The sequence below is a fragment of the Drosophila bipectinata genome, chromosome 3R (assembly GCF_030179905.1).
Source record: "Drosophila bipectinata strain 14024-0381.07 chromosome 3R, DbipHiC1v2, whole genome shotgun sequence".
NCBI lineage: Eukaryota > Metazoa > Arthropoda > Insecta > Diptera > Drosophilidae > Drosophila > Drosophila bipectinata.
In genome coordinates, this window is record NC_091739.1 from 18,165,047 (window position 1) to 18,181,726 (window position 16,680).

Below are 16,680 nucleotides of genomic sequence, written 5' to 3' on the forward strand. Positions count from 1 at the left end.
GGAAGTGGCAAGTGGAAGTGGCAGCGGCAGTGGCATGGCGCAGCTTCGTGGTAAAGATTTATGGCCCGGCCAAACGACAACTCAATAAACTGCCACTAATTGGGCTTTAATAGAGGCGCTGTCTATTAACTGTTAACTCTTCATTGTCATCTGGATCGGGGGACAGACTCAGAGACATGCATGTGTAATGAAACGGAGTCTCCATTGATTGATATGCTCGCCTCCAATTCAAATCAAATTGTCAAAATACGCTGCCCACGATCATAAATTAGTCGGATCGAGCAACAAAAGGCCACAAAAGACGGCGTGGCACAGTAGTGTGTTGAGGGCTGGGGGTTGGAGGTCCAAACAAAGCGGATAATGCCTCGACCAGATATTCCCAAAGATATTTTTTATGATCATTGATGGCTGGCATACCATATTATGTTAAATAACCACAAAAGTGATCGTAAATTTTCATAAAATGTCACGCCAAAACGTCACACTTCTTTTTTGTAAGCATAATTAAAAATATAATAAAAAGCCATTCCATACATATATGTATGAATGGATTTGTTTAACTAACCACGGCTATATCATTTTTTGTCAACTTCAAATTTCCTTGAAAGCCTGCTCATAAATTTCGGCTGGTTGTCTTTCACAAAATTAAGGTCTCATTTGCATAAAATGCGTCGGTTATCGGGGAATATCATCGATCCATCGAAGGATAAGGTGATCAAGAACCCAGCCGTCCCAACATAACTCACCCGAACACTTCATATTTTTTGACATTTTAATTATTGTCAGAGCGTGACAGCCATTGGAGCCGATTTTATTATTGTTGTTTCTGGATGCCACCACCTCCAGCCCTCCACCCCCAGCTCACTACGTGCTTAATATTTGGGTAATTTAAAGCAGCCCAGAAGCGTGCCAGGAATTTGGATATACGACGGTATTTAATTTCCAAGTTCGAACTTTGGATTTACCCACACGACTGGCCGGTTCAATGAACTGATCTCCATGCTTGATTGAACTCCACACGGCCCGTTGATTGATCAATAAAAGATCATTTGATTATCATTATGCACTTATTTCACACCTCAGTCGGGTTTTGTATTGTTATTATTGCCGACTGTAATAACCACATAATAATAAACCGACAAAAATGGGAAAGATTGTCTGTGAATATTACTGGCAATCTTATCAGACATTCAAAGGAAATTTCATTCGAAATAAATGTTTCCTTCATTGTGGAATTTTTTCTAAAAGCTTATTAATAAAAGTACAAATAGGAAATAGTTATAGTTTTTAAAGCTTAATGGTTCGTATAGTACATATTGTATACATAGTATGCATGTTCATAGTATAGTATATTAAAAGGTACTATTCTTTATTAAAAGTTATTTGATTAAGAAATAGAATAATAATTTACATTCATAACTATAAAAATAATAAAAAATAATAAATAAAAAATAATAATATAAAATAAATAGAATAAAATAAAAAAAGTAAATGCTTCAACAATCGAAACATAGGCCCCGGCGAGATTCGAACTCACGATCTCCTGTTTACTAGACAGGCGCTTTAACCAACTAAGCCACGGCGCCACATGCTGTGCCCAGCGACAAAGTTCTACCACAAGCAGAGAACATTCCGTTGCCTATCAACCCTCTAGCGTGCTCATTGGTTTTATTATGTTCTCCGACCTAAAATTAGAACCGACTAGCATCGGGTGAAAGAGAGGAACTTTCCCACAAGAATAAACCACACATCCATACATATATCTAAATTATTCTTTTTAACAATTTAATACGCTAAAAGTTGTCGCTGTCCGACTGCACACAAAGGCACACATACGGAAAGATAAAAAATAAGAAAAATTACTTTTGTTAACTCGAGCAAAACAAATCGTTTTTTAAATGAGCCCCGAAGAAAAGAAGTCACACCACGCCAAACACGACGCAAGTGAAATGCAACACCACATGGCATTCAAAGTGAAAGGCTGTCACTGGGCCGCCGGCCTCCCCCAGACCTTGTCCCCTGTCACTCCAGTGGGAGGAGGACCCCTGGCCTCTTCGATTTTAACAAATGAACTGGCGCTCTTAGCATGTCATTTGTTTAGATTTCTTTTATTTTTCGTTATGTTAGTATTTGTTTTTTTAAAAGAGTTGGGAGGCAGAGCAAAGGAATGTCCGAAATTGCCAAACACTCAAAAAAGAAATGGAGCATTTAATCATAGAGCTGGAAGAAATTTTTGGTGGAAGGGAGAACTTGTAAATCAAATCGGGTATAGGGAACGCAAACGATTTGGTCTTTAAACTTTGGAGGAATGGGAGCAGAGCCTCATGTGTTATTTATGTTTTTTCCTTTTCGCCGAAACTTAACAATTTCCGTATTTGAAAAGAAGAGGTGGAGGAAAATAGATTCCCTGTAAATAAAAATGCATTGCCTTTGTTTGGCTTAGCTGAAGTTGCAACCGAAGTTGCAGTTGCAGTTGCAATTAAAGCTGCATATAGGGGATAAGCATGTGGGCCATAAATTGCCCACCTATTGACAGCAATATTTTATGATATTTTTGCGTCTGTTTATCAGCTGGCACAGTTTCTGTCGAGTTGAGGTAATTATTCAAGAATCAGCATCGTACGAAGGCATACCCTCAGCATTCCCATATGTCAATGGTTTATCCCTGCAGCTGCACCATAAAAAACACACATCAATAACGAATGGTTAGGGATTTAATTACTTGTTCATATCATATCATCCGTGCCATAAAAACTACATTTTTGGCGTCGTTCAAGTGGCCACTCAATGGCTCCTTAGACCGCCATAATCGACTCTACTAATAATTTTTTATGAAGAACAGCTATTTTCTTGCCACAGCCCAGCAGCTGGCTAAGATTTCAATTACCAATTGCTCCCGTAACAAGCTGTGTATTTATAAATTGATGTTTATTACGCACAAAGTGCATAAAGTTCATTGAACGAACTGCGGCCAACAACAAAGTGCTGACACACTTTGGCCAGCCAACTGCCAACTGACAAGGAGGCAGGCGGTCCCCCGGAATCTCGCACGGCCTGCTGCCTCCACTCCCGAAGAGTGTTGGACCACACAAGTGGTTTGACCTTAAACGGTGCTGAACTTGAATTTGGTGTCTGCCTCTTTCAATGTTCGATTCTCAAGTGCAAGGCGGCAATTTCAATTAACCCGGCTCGATGATCGCCATAAATAATATCTGCCATAATCCCACTTAAGGCATCTTCGATTAAGTACAGTTGACAAATTTGCCCGGCAATGGAATCTATGATTAGTGGACTCCCAGCTGGAAAGGCATTTTACTTTATCTTTCATTTATTACTGCCGGCAGTTGGCAGACTCTCGTGGGCCTGACGGCTCACCAGGTGTCGGATATGTAATTAACCACTTTTGAGTCGGGCCTCGGCCGGCACCCTGACATCCTGACACCTGGGCCCAGATTTTGGGTCAGGCCATAATCAGGTCTCCTTCCCACAATCGTCCAACTTGTGATTGATAATTAATTAATGTGCTTTCTCCGCTCTCCGTTTCATTTGCAGCGATTCTTCAGCGCTCCACCGTGGATGTGGGTCGCATCAAGCTCCAGAGTGTGGCAACCTGCCTGTATCTGTGCATGGACGCGTGTGGCATAGCCTATGGTTCGGTGAGTACAACAGCTTCAACATACTATAGAAACTGCTAATACAGACCATATAGGGCCTTTGTACATATACATATCTTAAGAGTACATCCGATAGCTGCCAAGTAAATGATTGATCGGAAATGTCATAACTTTTTGGCAAAATAATAGGTCCACATTAAAACTTTCTTGGAATCACGAAAAATGGACAAAAAATCTAAAAAATAATTTGTTTCAGGATTTTGATGCAGAATGGTGGCGAATCGATCTAGAAATCGTTTAAGATAGTCCGCTTGAGAATCGGAATAGAATTGGGGAAGATATAGCCATCACTGTGGACCCTATAGGGAAAAACCCCATTTTCAAGGGATCGCATTCCGAAAAATGGACAAAAAATCTAAAAAATATTTTGTCTCAGGATTTTGATGCAGAATGGTGGCGAATCGATCTAGAAATCGTTTAAGGTACTCCGCTTGAGAATCGGAATAGAATTGGGGAAGATATAGCCATCACTGTAGACCCTACAGGGGAAAACCCTGAAAAATCCATGAAAAATGGACAAAAAATCTAAAAAATATTTTGTCTCAGGATTTTGATGTAGAATGGTGGCGAATCGATCTACAGGGGAAAACCCCATTTTGAGGGATCCCATCATGAAAAATGGACAAAAAATCTAAAAAATATTTTGTCTCAGGATTTTGATGCAGAATGGTGGCGAATCGATCTAGAAATCGTTTAAGGTACTCCGCTTGAGAATCGGAATAGAATTGGGGAAGATATAGCCATCACTGTGGACCCTATAGGGAAAAACCCCATTTTCAAGGGATCGCATTCCGAAAAATGGACAAAAAATCTAAAAAATATTTTGTCTCAGGATTTTGATGCAGAATGGTGGAGAATCGATCCAGAAATCGTTTAAGGTACTCCGCTTGAGAATCGGAATAGAATTGGGGAAGATATAGCCATCACTGTAGACCCTACAGGGGAAAACCCCATTTTGAGGGATCCCATCATGAAAAATGGACAAAAAATCTAAAAAATATTTTGTCTCAGGATTTTGATGTAGAATGGTGGCGAATCGATCTAGAAATCGTTTAAGGTACTCCGCTTGAGAATCGGAATAGAATTGGGGAAGATATAGCCATCACTGTGGACCCTATAGGGAAAAACCCCATTTTCAAGGGATCGCATTCCGAAAAATGGACAAAAAATCTAAAAAATATTTTGTCTCAGGATTTTGATGCAGAATGGTGGGGAATCGATACAGAAATCGTTTAAGGTACTCCGCTTGAGAATCGGATGAGAATTGAGGAAGATATAGCCATCACTATGGACCCTATAGGGGACAACCCCATTTTCAGGAGATCGCATGATTGTCACAAAAAATGGACAAAAAATGTTTACATGTTTCCCTTCATTTCCTGCACCGCAAAATCGATTTCGCATTTCAATTTTCTGCTCTCCTGGGTAACTATATTGGAAATGTAGAGCGGCTTTTGTGTAATCGTATATGTTCCATTGTTGGCACCCCTCTAGTGAAAACAAAAACAAACAAAGGCCTGTTAAAAGATTGAGGTAAACCGAAAACTCCAAAGGGACACTTAAATAAATGAAAGAGCACCCGAAGAGCCACAGAGCCGAAAAGATCATAAATATAAAATTAAATGTGAACAAAAACAAAGCAACACGATCAGTAGTAGGTCCTTAGTCCTTGAGTCCCTTTCTTTCTGGAATGCGCTGTCCTTTGGCTCGGTCAGGTCATGAAGTGCCAACTGATGTCGGTCGCATGTCCTTGGTCCCCTTCCTGGCTCTCCCTCCCTCGAAATTGATGTGACACATTACCCCGCTGCGCTTGGGAATCGACAAGATCCTCGATTGTGCATCCGTCGGATGCCTTTTTTGGGCTGGCGCCATGTGACTGTTGCGGCAGTGCTTCATCGGCCCGTCCGGCATTAGTTTTTAGTTTAATTTATTTGATTTTCATTTTTATTTTCATTTTCGTTGTCGTTTTCATTGCTTTCCGCTGTCTCTGTCGCCGTCCAAGCACTTTGACCTTTTCGCATCCGAAATAGCAGCGAGTGTGCCAATTCTGTCAGCCGAGGCGTGTTCGCGTTCAGAGCGAGTGTATCTTGCAGATACAGATACTTGGCCTGGCCGGTGTTGATTGATGCGCTTCACCAGCGGCAACTTTGTAGGCGGCCCTTTGAAGGCGCCGCATTCTGCAGCCGAGAGACAGGCCTATAACATAGCCAACATATCTCTAAGTTGGTCAAGTGGGCGGTTATATTGGTCCGTCTTGTTGTTTATTTTGGCGGCCAGCACGTCCGGTGCTCCTTTGTACTCCACCCGGCAGGAGGGGCACGGGAAGTATATCTATATATTTTTTTATTTATTTGTTTCTAAGAAGTACGAGTAAAATGCTCTCTAAACTTGGTCCAAAGTGATGGTCTCTGATTTACTGGGCGCTTTTATTCTTCCCCTTAGATTCTATTAATAACATCCGGCCATGTGACTGATTTTATGGCATTTCACCATATTATTCAAAATGTTTCCGTCCGATCTTGTGACCAACGGGGCAGGTGATTCTCGGCCGGCTAATTGACCAGGCCGAACAAAAAGACCCGAAATGTTTGCCAATTCATAAATTTCAGGCCGAAACCCTAGTGAGTCAGCGCCGTCTCGTCCAATTAAAATGTCGTAGCCATAAATGTTCATATTACGGTTTTGCTTATTAATTTGCATAATTTGTTCTCCGACGGAGCGGCCGGAGGAGGCGGGGATTAAAAAGCTGGACCGCCCGCAGAGCGGGGTTTGGTTGGTCAATTAATGCCGACTGGGCCCAATGAATATGTTGCATCATTATCATCGTTATTGTCCTGTTCAGGGGCGATAAGTGGTCACGCAGTGACCCCGGGCCTTGAAAATCACTTCAAACTCGTGTTCTCTAAGTGGTGGTGTCCGTTTGTAGGTGTTCCTCGTAATCTGGACCCAACAACAGGTTGACCCTTTCCACTCTCACCTGGCGCCACTCGATATGCTCCGATAGAGCTAATGGTTCTGGATACACCCCCGTTCCCCTTCCGATCCCTTTTCTTTATTTGTTGTGTGTTGGCTTATCTAAGTACAACTTCATTTCCCTTTGGTGTCTGCAAATTTTCACTTGCAAGCCATTAAAAACTAAAAATAAATGAAAATGCCTGGAAATACGTATCATAAAAGAGTCTGCCAGTGAGTGAGATATGGTAGGATCGAAAAGGGACTTACCAGGTCGGGGGAGGGGTTCGATGAGGGGCTCGAGCACCGACCACATTGTTGTCACATATGTCAAAAAATTTGTCCCGACCTCCGGACGCGGCGGCAACATTTTTCACTCGCCTTCTGGCCTGGCCCGGCCCGGCCCGGCCTGGATTGGCCTGGCCCTCACCCATTTGATGGCTCATTTCGGTTCGCCGGTTGCTTGATTAATTTCTAAATTTAAGCGTCGACATTTCCCCGGGGAAACAATCAGGCAGGGAATTGCCTGTGTGCCGTTTTATTTACGAAACAATTTTAATTGCCTGACAAGTGAATTAATTCAGTGTTGTTAATTGAATTTGATTTGCAGATGTCTAGGAGTCGGCGCATCCAAAAGGCCAGTGTGTCCCTCCCTTCCAAATGAAACAGAAATCCTTTCCCTGCTCTCGATTAACATTTTTTTTGTTTCCTAGACAAATAATTTCTCATTCCCGGCTTGGTAATTCTTCTGGCTTTCATCTGGCTTTTGTTCGGCTGTCATGAGGCGTTCATAAAGTAGAAATGTTTATGGTTAGTGAAATGGCCAGGTCGGGGGCCCTCTATCGATGATGGCCAACACCGATAGGAGCACATCCTGTGATAATGAGCGCATTTATCCAACAGATTTTCCGATCGATAGACAAAAGAAACAGACGCCGCTCCTAGACAGGAATTCAAAGAAGAAGGTTAATGTCGGAGGGGAATTTATTGGTATAGTATTCTGAAGAAGCCAACATTAAGGACAACCCTTTGGGCAGTTTCTGAGGGGAATACAATTTATTTTCCATCTACTGGCTATTACTACCGGTAGATACCTTAGTCTTTTCTATGGATTTCTCTTAATAGTCAAGTCTAATATTGTAATTTTATCTCTTTCCTTAATTGTTGCAGAAAGACTTCACGGACGACTGTGTCTTCAACGAGAACATGGGTCTGCAGAACTACAACACCTACACCTCCACTTACAACTCGAATTCGCTGCGCGTTTACTATTTGGCGCTGAACAATCAGGGCGGACTCCGTCGGACACAGATACCGCCCGGAAGGGCCCTGCAAAAGATGAGCATATACACCAATGTGATCACGGAGACGGTGGCCCAGGAGCGGGTCGAGCAGCTGATTGCCAAGAACTTCGGGGCGAATCGCGTCAAGCACGGCGTGCGCCAACTCTGTGATACGGGCAAGCCGCTGATCGAGCTGATCGATGCAGACAGTTTCAAGACGCCGCACACTTGTAACCCCAAGAGTGGCAGCGGCAGTGGCAAGGGCGGCAGCAATAGCAGAAGCAGTAGCAAAATCGGCAGCAGTAGTAGCAGAAGTAGTAGTAGTCTCACTAGCAGTAGAAACGTTCCTGTGCCTGCGCTCAGACCCGGCAGCCTGATTAGTATTAGTAACAGTAGTCAAAGCGTGAGCGGCCATATTAGCAGTAGCATTAGCAGTAGCACCACCAATAGCAGTAACTCCAGTAGCCCCACTGGCCACCACAAAAACAGGGGCAACAAGAACAAAAAGAGGCGACTTTGCAAGCCCAATGAGAACGAGGAGCAGCACCATTGCCGCAAACTGGGTCCCATGGCCCAGAAGTGCAGGGAGCTGCGCAAAAAGGCGGCAGCTGAGGGCGCCCCACCGCCCAACTGTGGCAAGAAAAATGGTGCTAGAAAAATTCAGGGAGCCGACTTGGCCGAGGCCAAGGGTGTCCAGCAGCAGCGGCCCAAGCAGTTGGGAGGAGGCGGTAAAAGGAAGGCGCAGGGAAAGGCGGGGAAGCAGCGCCAGGGCGGTCCAAAAAAGCACCAGCAGCCAAATCCCCAGCAAGGTCATCATGGAAGCAAGAGCTCCAAGCGGAGGCAACGCAAAATGGAGCAGAGCAGCACCACCTCCACCACCATGGCCAGTAGCTTGGCCACTCCGGAAAGCCGCTGGGAGAGCAGTTCTCCCCTTCCTGCCCTGAGCCTGAGCGAGACCAGCGATCGGGTGGAGCGCAATGTGCGCATGAGCAGCAGTGAGGAGGATCCAGATCAGGATCAAGATCAAGACCAGGATACCGGCGACGTGGATGAGGAGGCCGAATCCCTGGAGGATGCCAGCTACGAGGATGTCAGCTCCGAGGCCCAAGGACGCAGTGGTGCGGCTGGCGACGATTCGCTCTACGATTTGTGAGTTTCCCACAAAAAAAATTAAATTAAAACTTAACATACCTAAGCTAACTCTCCATTTCTCACCAAACTTTGATAAAATTAAATCGACTTTTTCTACATTTTATCTAAATTATTAAAGCAACAATATTTTTTATTAACTTGTTACCTATTGGCAATAACGTTTCTTAGTTTTACGGTTTGGAAGTTTAATACATTTCTAAATTTAATTTTTATTATTTTGGCTTTAACTGAAACATTGATCTTCTTTAAACATTTTCTAAATTTACTTAGAATTGGCACATTTGTACTTTTTGGTTTATTTTTTGTTTGGTTATTTATAATTTGCGTTATGGAGAATTTTTCAAAATTACCTTTAAGTAGTTCTAGAAATTTGTTCAATTCATCTTAGCCAAAACGTACAATGTGTAGAAAATACATTTTAATTCAGTGGAAAAGAGAAAGATCGGAGAAAAAAATAAGAAACGCTGTAAAAATGTGGCTTGAGTATGCAAAAGATATTGTAATTGCAAGTTTCGAAATTGTACATCCACAACACGATCAGACACACACCAAAACAGTCAAACCTCATTACACTGCACATCCAGCACAACATCACATCTCTGTCAGAGTGTACATAATGATATACCATCCTATCCCAAACCCAAGACTGTGGTTCAATAAAGTATTTTTGATACAGCGGACTGTTGTTCCCCCGGCGAATCCATCCCCTCAAAACCCGATGAATATCAAATGTATTACGACGGAGTCTCGAGTATTTTATAAGAACCTCTCAAGCGAACCCCCCTATGGAGTGTAGTCAGCATCAAAATGTATATTATTATATATAACACGCTCATCAAATCAAATATTTATGATTATGTAAAATCAAAGCCATAACCTTACGCAACACGAATGATCTAAAAAAGAGTCTACTGAAATACTTGAGTCTCTGTGGCGGAACTTTCACGTTCGATTGACGATGAAAATACTCAAAAATACACGACCACACCATACGAAAAACCAGATGAAAACTTGCAAAGGGCTATCCCCAAATTGTAAACGAAGCGAAGTCGAATCCATTTGTACATAGATACACGGTTTAGTCGTAAGATACATTTTTGTCTCTGCATTGTCGAACCTCGCTGCCTCTCAGTGCGTAGTCTAAGCTCTGTATATCAATATTAAATTGAGGCAATCCTTAAGATCCTTTGTTGACGAATCAATAAAGTCAGCGACAAAGCGAAATAAAATAAAAATTAGAAATACATAAAAAAAAGAATAAACAATGCAAACACACAAATCACAAGATTGTATTTTAATTTACATTTACTTAATAAACTAACAAGTAATCTTAATTTATTTTAACTACAAGAGACGAGCGTGAAATTATAGTTTGTAACTTGTATAATTGAGTTATTTATTTATTTGAAAATATTTATTATAAACTAGGATTAAGCTGATAGGCCCTAGACTAACAAAATTCTGTTATAACTTAATGCATAAATCAAACAATTTCCAGATATGTGAGTAAATGATAAATAAGAAGAGCATGATAAAAAGCGAAAGCTACTAAACTAAAAAATAAAATTAAAAATATATTAATATCAAATCAAAGTTCTTTAGTTTATATGGTAAGAGGAGTAGATCCTGATGAAAGTTTACTGGGATTGTTCGCATGGGAATAGTTTTTTTTTATTTAAAATCATTTTGCACGTTTCTTGAATTATGATAAAAATATTCACTTATTTGTTGTTTGGCATGGTTTTTTTTGAATTGCAGTCTTGAAAGAATATATCTTTCCATAAGAGCCTTCAGACCATTATTCTGCAAGGTCCTGATCTGCGGCATTGCTGATCCTGTGAAGGAATCTTACTATTAAACACGATATAGTATTGATCCACCTATACACCACCTTAAAATTAAATTATTTACTCTACACATTCACTCATTTTATTTTGTTGGCATGGTTTTTTTATGAATGCAGTTCCAATATCTTCTCCATGTTTGTAAGATTGAACCCCGAAACCCCCTCTAAATATTTCTGTGACCTTTGCAGCCTTCTCTTGCTCATCCCATTGGCTTTGCTCCAGATGCGAGTAATCCTGTGACGAGATCCGATTAAACACCGAGTAACATTGAACCACCGATCCACACAACAAAGCTAAAGTTCCTGAGTTCTACCTTCTAAACTACCAACTAAATAGATTTAAATCAATAGTTCTCGTATTTATAATTTAAGACTGAAACGAGATAATAAGCAGAAAAAGTTGTAAATAAATTGAAATATTTTTAAAAACTAATTCAACACATATTTTTCATATTTTTCCATCGAAGGGGGGTTTTTTTTATTATGCTGATTAAAGCCCTCTGTCACCATTATTCAAAGCATTTTGGTTTCCCCGAGAACAGGTGAGCAGATAGTGGCAAATACTGATTACTCGGTCCCGGAGAGCAAGTAGCACCTCTCTCGTATTCGTAATTTTCATATCAGCTGACTACAGTCAAAGACCTTTTCTAGCACGTGCCGAAAACGTAAAGATCATGTGGTCGGAACTGAGAAGTTAGGGGAACCGTAGATCGGAGATCATCCAATACAGTCTAACCTCCTTTAGATGGATATATACCACATTAAAAATAATACAGTTTTTATAATGAACAGTTTGTACCTTAATTAAGCCAAAAATATTTAAAAATTTACTATCAATTTTTAGGGGTAACAAAATGACGTTCTAGGGGTCTTTACTCTGTGGCCTTATCGAGCCATAGAAGTTGGACTGTTTGAAGTTGCATTAGAACAAAAGCTAATCAAGTGCACTCGGATTACGACGTTGATGAGACTCCTGCTCCCACAGACCCCATCCGATCCGAATCGTCCGAAACCAAAAGGTCTGTCGGAACCGCAACAGCTATCCCCAGTTCCCCAGTTCAAACCGTTCCGATTTCCCTGTGTGAGACAAGTCACGTAGGCCTTGAAATGGCGAAATTGCTGCTCGCCGTCCGCTGGCTGGCCTCATGTTCCCACATTCGCCAGCGTTCATTCAGACGCTGCTGATTTTTCGCATGAATAGGCGAAACACGAGGCCAGTCCGTCCAGCCCCCACAGCAGCCCCAAAAAAAAAACAAATAAACTTTGTAGAACTGAACAATAAAAAAAAAACGGGGCACCCCGCGCCCACCCGAACCAATCACATATAAAAAGAGGAGACACCGCTGCGACGGAGCGCCCGACAATCCGAGCAGCCCTCTTGGCAACCAACATTAAATGGAGCGCTCGACGACCGGCACCCGATCCCGCTCCCGATCTTTATGCCGGCGTAAGCATAAATGATAATGGTGACGTAGCCATCGGCACCATCCGACGTGTGTCGCACGCGCATTTCCGGGCAGTGTGCCGTTTTTATCAGGCGCTCCGCCAATGTTCACAATCGTCATACCGCTGCCACGCCCCCTCTCTCCACCGGCTGCTTACCGCTTCTACTCCTCTGCCCTTCGCCTCCCGTCTACTCAAACATACAACCTGCTATCAAGCCATCTGGTTGGCTGGGAGCGTAAATTGCCGGCTGATTAACAAAAAAAGAGTGTATGGCTCTGAGCTTTGTCACAACGTTGCTCTTGTTTACCTCTGGGGTTTTGCCGTCATTGGCGCTATATTTAATTTCCATTTGGAATATGCCCGCGTAACTAAGATTGCATTATATTAGAGGATTTTCCAGTTAAGATTTTTAATTAGATTATTGAGATTAGCTAAAATTTCTCCGAAGAAAGTACAGGTGTATTAAAAGTTATGACTAATTTTGCTTGATTTGTTGACAAATTTGTTTATTTAAGTTTTAAAAGCAGAATATTTTCAAAACTTCTCATAGAAAAAATAAATATTAAGTTAACAAGTTTATAAACTTTATGTATGTATATTTATGGCAGTCTCTTTTTTTTGTTGAAATACCTTTCTCATCGATTTCGTTTCTCGTTTATTTGATTCGATTTTTTTTTTAATTTTTTGGCTGATATATGCACATGACATTTGATTTTTGAGGCTTGCACCTAACAAGATTGCGGTCTACGTGACGTATGGAGAATACACCCCCCGGAGCACAGGCTGATTCACACCGATCCAGTTTAATGTGGGCTTGCCCCGCAGTCCAATCAATTGCACCTTCCCAATGCCATTGCCACTGGCACCGTCATGGCCAATTTTGGTGCAGGAAAATAAATAGATTAGATCGATTTGATATAAAACACCCACTTGTTGGTAATGGATTTGTACTTGTATGTGTAGTTATAATTGAAAATTTATTGCCATCTTATTTGGGATGGGAATGAAAAAGCACAAATGAGATACTTTTTCAAATACTGTCAGTTGAGTAATTTTGAGGGAGTTCTTAAACTCTTAGGATAAAATAAAGTTTGTATTGGAATAACTAAAAACTAATCCCTGAAATCGGTAACTATTTTATAAAATCCTATAAATGGAAAAGAAAGTTTCGTACATCACTATGCAGCTTGGTGTCAAGTGAAAATAAACAGTACGCATTCCAGAGTTAAATTCAATTAAACAGATTTCAATCATTCGGACATGACGGAAATGTCAGAATCTTCGCGATACCCGTTCTCAGATCTCCCATACCCAGCCACCCTCTGACTGAGTCTGGTTTAGTGGCTTTTCTAGTTCACGGCCTGCATTGCGTGAATATGATGAATATGCTTAATTGGATTAGCTGCGATGTTCGCCGGGCGGTGACCACTCCTCAGCCACCTACCCACCCCTCCCAGGCGTTTTCCGCAATGGGCGCACTGCCGGGAAATGGAAACGGAGACGGGCTAAAGAGCCAAAGTCACAACTTGATTGCATAACAAGCCGGTTCGGCCAGTCGCTTGGAAAAGCGTGTGAAATGGAGTTGTAACCGGCATGATATTCTATTTACTAAATAATTGGACGCAAATGTCGCCTGCGATGGGAGAGTATGTCCATCAAAGTGCCAGACTATGGGTAAGTCATTTATGCAAATGTGCTCCCCAATAAAAATAAAAAGAAATTTAGTTATGACAAGAAATTAAGGAAGCAAAATAAAATTTAACCTGGAGATGCGGGGTATCGATCCCCGTACCTCTCACATGCTAAGCGAGCGCTCTACCATCTGAGCTACATCCCCTGTTGGGAAACGAGTGTCGTAGTTGGTATATGAATATCTCTCTAATTGTTGGCTGGTTAGGCCCTTGAAAAAATCTGAGAGAAAGCTTTCAGCATAAGCTTTTTATATAAAATTTAAATACAGCATTATTTTATCAAATATTTAAGTTAATCTAAAACTATTACTGTGTAGTATTTAAGGCCTTAATTACAGTTAATATTAATTAAGTTTAACAGTTTCTTTCCAATACTTTTCAACTAATATTAAATTTTATTAAACTAAGCTGGAATAGCTAAAGTTTTAATGTGTTGAGAAAATATAATATAAAAAATATAAAATATTTTTAGTTAAATAATGTATAAAAAATAATTAAAAATAAAAACTTTCAAAATTGTTTCCGCCCGGGTTCGAACCGGGGACCTTGTGCGTGTGAAGCACACGTGATAACCACTACACTACGGAAACCTACATTTTTCTGCTGTCCAAAAGGCACATATCTAGTCCAGGATTAAAAACGGATAAAAAATCGAAAAAAAGGTTAATTCAAACATGTGAAATTAGTTTAAAACTACATTGGTTTGAGTATCTTATTATTCAAGGACACAAAACTATCAAAAACGGACCATATGTATTCAGACCTCTACATTCTTTGCCAAGTTCAACACAATCCATGCCCCGTCTGTCATCGCATAATATAAAGTCCTCAGGGTGCCACATATTTAAACAATAACAGCACTTTCTTTAATAGGATTTCATCTTATTTCCAGACAACCTTTCACCTTGGGTGGCACTTGGCACAGACTGCAACAAATTAAAGTCGTAAAAATACCTCGACCTGGAGTCATGCCTGGATGCCAAGCCGTTAAACAGTTGAAATTCAGTGCGTGCTGAGGGTCGGCATGTTTATAAATACAACACACCTTGAATAATCGTAAAACCAGGCTCATTAAATCGATATTAATAGGTGGCTGTGAGAAAATGCAATTACATTTGAATCAACGATGAAACAATCAGGTGAGATGCATCCACTGTGTCACAGCGATCAATAAAAATGAATTGCAGGCAAAATAAAAGTATTTAAGAAGCAAAAAAACAATCGAATTGTTCCCGCCCGGGTTCGAACCGGGGACCTTGTGCGTGTGAAGCACACGTGATAACCGCTACACTACGGAAACGCTTGAATGTCTGGCGGCAGAAAACTCAATTCGAATTCGGGCCTGACCGGGCCTACCAGTGGACCCAACATTTTCCACTCAACGCTTACCTAATTTGCATAATTTTCATGCGGGAAGAAGAATTCAGGAATTCGTTGACAGAGCCCCAAATTTATGGCCACTGTGATAAGCGAGTAAAAGTGTTTAGCGTACGCTGGTGGTGATAATTTCATGGGTATTTGGAGCTTAAACTTGAGCTAGTTGGAACCAAGTTTCCCTTTTCAGATATTTCTGATATGACCTCTGCATAAGGAAATCGAATGGGTGGTGCGTGCAGCGGTCGTTGAAATAAATAGCAAAAGCAATTAGGTGGCTCTTTGCCAAAATTGATTGCAAAGAGGAGGACCACTTGGGGACGACCAACTGATAAGGGCAATCGGTCGGATGCGGATTCTAAGTGGAATGGACACCCGCAACGGCCTGGGCAAACGGGTTCAACTGGCCAATGGCGATACAAGTGACAAGTGAACATGGAAAACTAATTTATGTGGCGCATGCGACAGGAAATGCAGGCACTACTCCACTCCACTCGACTCGATTCGATTCGATGAATCGGAATGCAATATGCAATGCAAACCCGTCGCCGTTGTCGCCGCCACTGCTCAATGAAAGTCGGTTCTTGGTTCTGGGTTTGGGATTCTGAATGCTGAATGCTGGGTTCTTGATTCCTACGATCTTCACTCTTGGAAATCTCGGAGACACTTGGCAGAGCCAAGGAGAGACCTTGACCGGGTCTCGGGCTGGACAACGGTAATATGAAACCACCGGTAGAACGCAACAACTGGCCAACAAGTGAAAAACACATAACTGCAGCCGCAGCCGGGCCCGGCTAACAACACTTTGCTCTTAACAACTCCAGCGACAGGCACTTTTGGCCCCTCTGGCTCCTCAAACCCAAAGACGTGTTAAGGAAGCGTATCTATCGCTGGGATCTGCCATATGAATAGCACAGAGAATACTTCAAAAAGTTCTTAATAAATAATAAAAACTGCATTATAATTTAATAAAAATGTTAAGAAAAAGTCGAGACTTGATGGGTAAGCCAATCATTTTAGGGGTAAGGTCTCCTTGATCTTAACACATCTTAAAATGACTTAAAGAAAACAATATATAGGCTTCCAATAAAATATATAAACCTCATATCTCTCAGTGCAGAAGACAGCCGGTTACACACATCTGCGTTAGCTGCAGGCTTGGTCATCACCTCGATCATCATCCGCAACCGGCCTCATCTCAACATCATCGCTTGTTGACCAACTTACTATATGCTACGCGAACAACAATGTGTCATGTCGAG

The 16,680-nt window shown here is 41.5% G+C and overlaps 1 protein-coding gene, 1 long non-coding RNA gene and 4 other non-coding genes across 6 annotated transcripts in view; 2 read left to right on the plus strand and 4 right to left on the minus strand.

Annotated features, from left to right (window-relative positions):
* Positions 1-10,654, plus strand: part of bnl (fibroblast growth factor branchless) — a 44,077-nt gene extending 33,423 nt beyond the window's left edge. Inside the window, exons 3-5 of the mRNA XM_070281428.1 lie at positions 3,553-3,656; positions 7,797-9,058; positions 9,738-10,654. Coding sequence (XP_070137529.1) covers positions 3,553-3,656; positions 7,797-9,058; positions 9,738-9,783 — 1,412 coding nt within the window. The 3' untranslated portion in view covers positions 9,784-10,654. The remainder of the gene's footprint in view (positions 1-3,552; positions 3,657-7,796; positions 9,059-9,737) is intronic.
* On the minus strand, positions 1,513-1,586 carry TRNAT-AGU (transfer RNA threonine (anticodon AGU)). Its single transcript has one exon. It is a non-coding gene; the product is annotated as a tRNA-Thr (tRNA).
* A 2,186-nt stretch (positions 10,655-12,840) lies between the features above and the next one.
* LOC138926758 (uncharacterized) lies at positions 12,841-16,314 on the plus strand. The gene is made up of 3 exons (XR_011443385.1): positions 12,841-13,481; positions 13,540-14,027; positions 14,937-16,314. It is a non-coding gene; the product is annotated as an uncharacterized lncRNA (long non-coding RNA).
* TRNAA-AGC (transfer RNA alanine (anticodon AGC)) lies at positions 14,118-14,190 on the minus strand. Its single transcript has one exon. It is a non-coding gene; the product is annotated as a tRNA-Ala (tRNA).
* Positions 14,562-14,634, minus strand: TRNAV-CAC (transfer RNA valine (anticodon CAC)). Its single transcript has one exon. It is a non-coding gene; the product is annotated as a tRNA-Val (tRNA).
* TRNAV-CAC (transfer RNA valine (anticodon CAC)) lies at positions 15,272-15,344 on the minus strand. Its single transcript has one exon. It is a non-coding gene; the product is annotated as a tRNA-Val (tRNA).
* Positions 16,315-16,680: the final 366 nt, after the last annotated feature.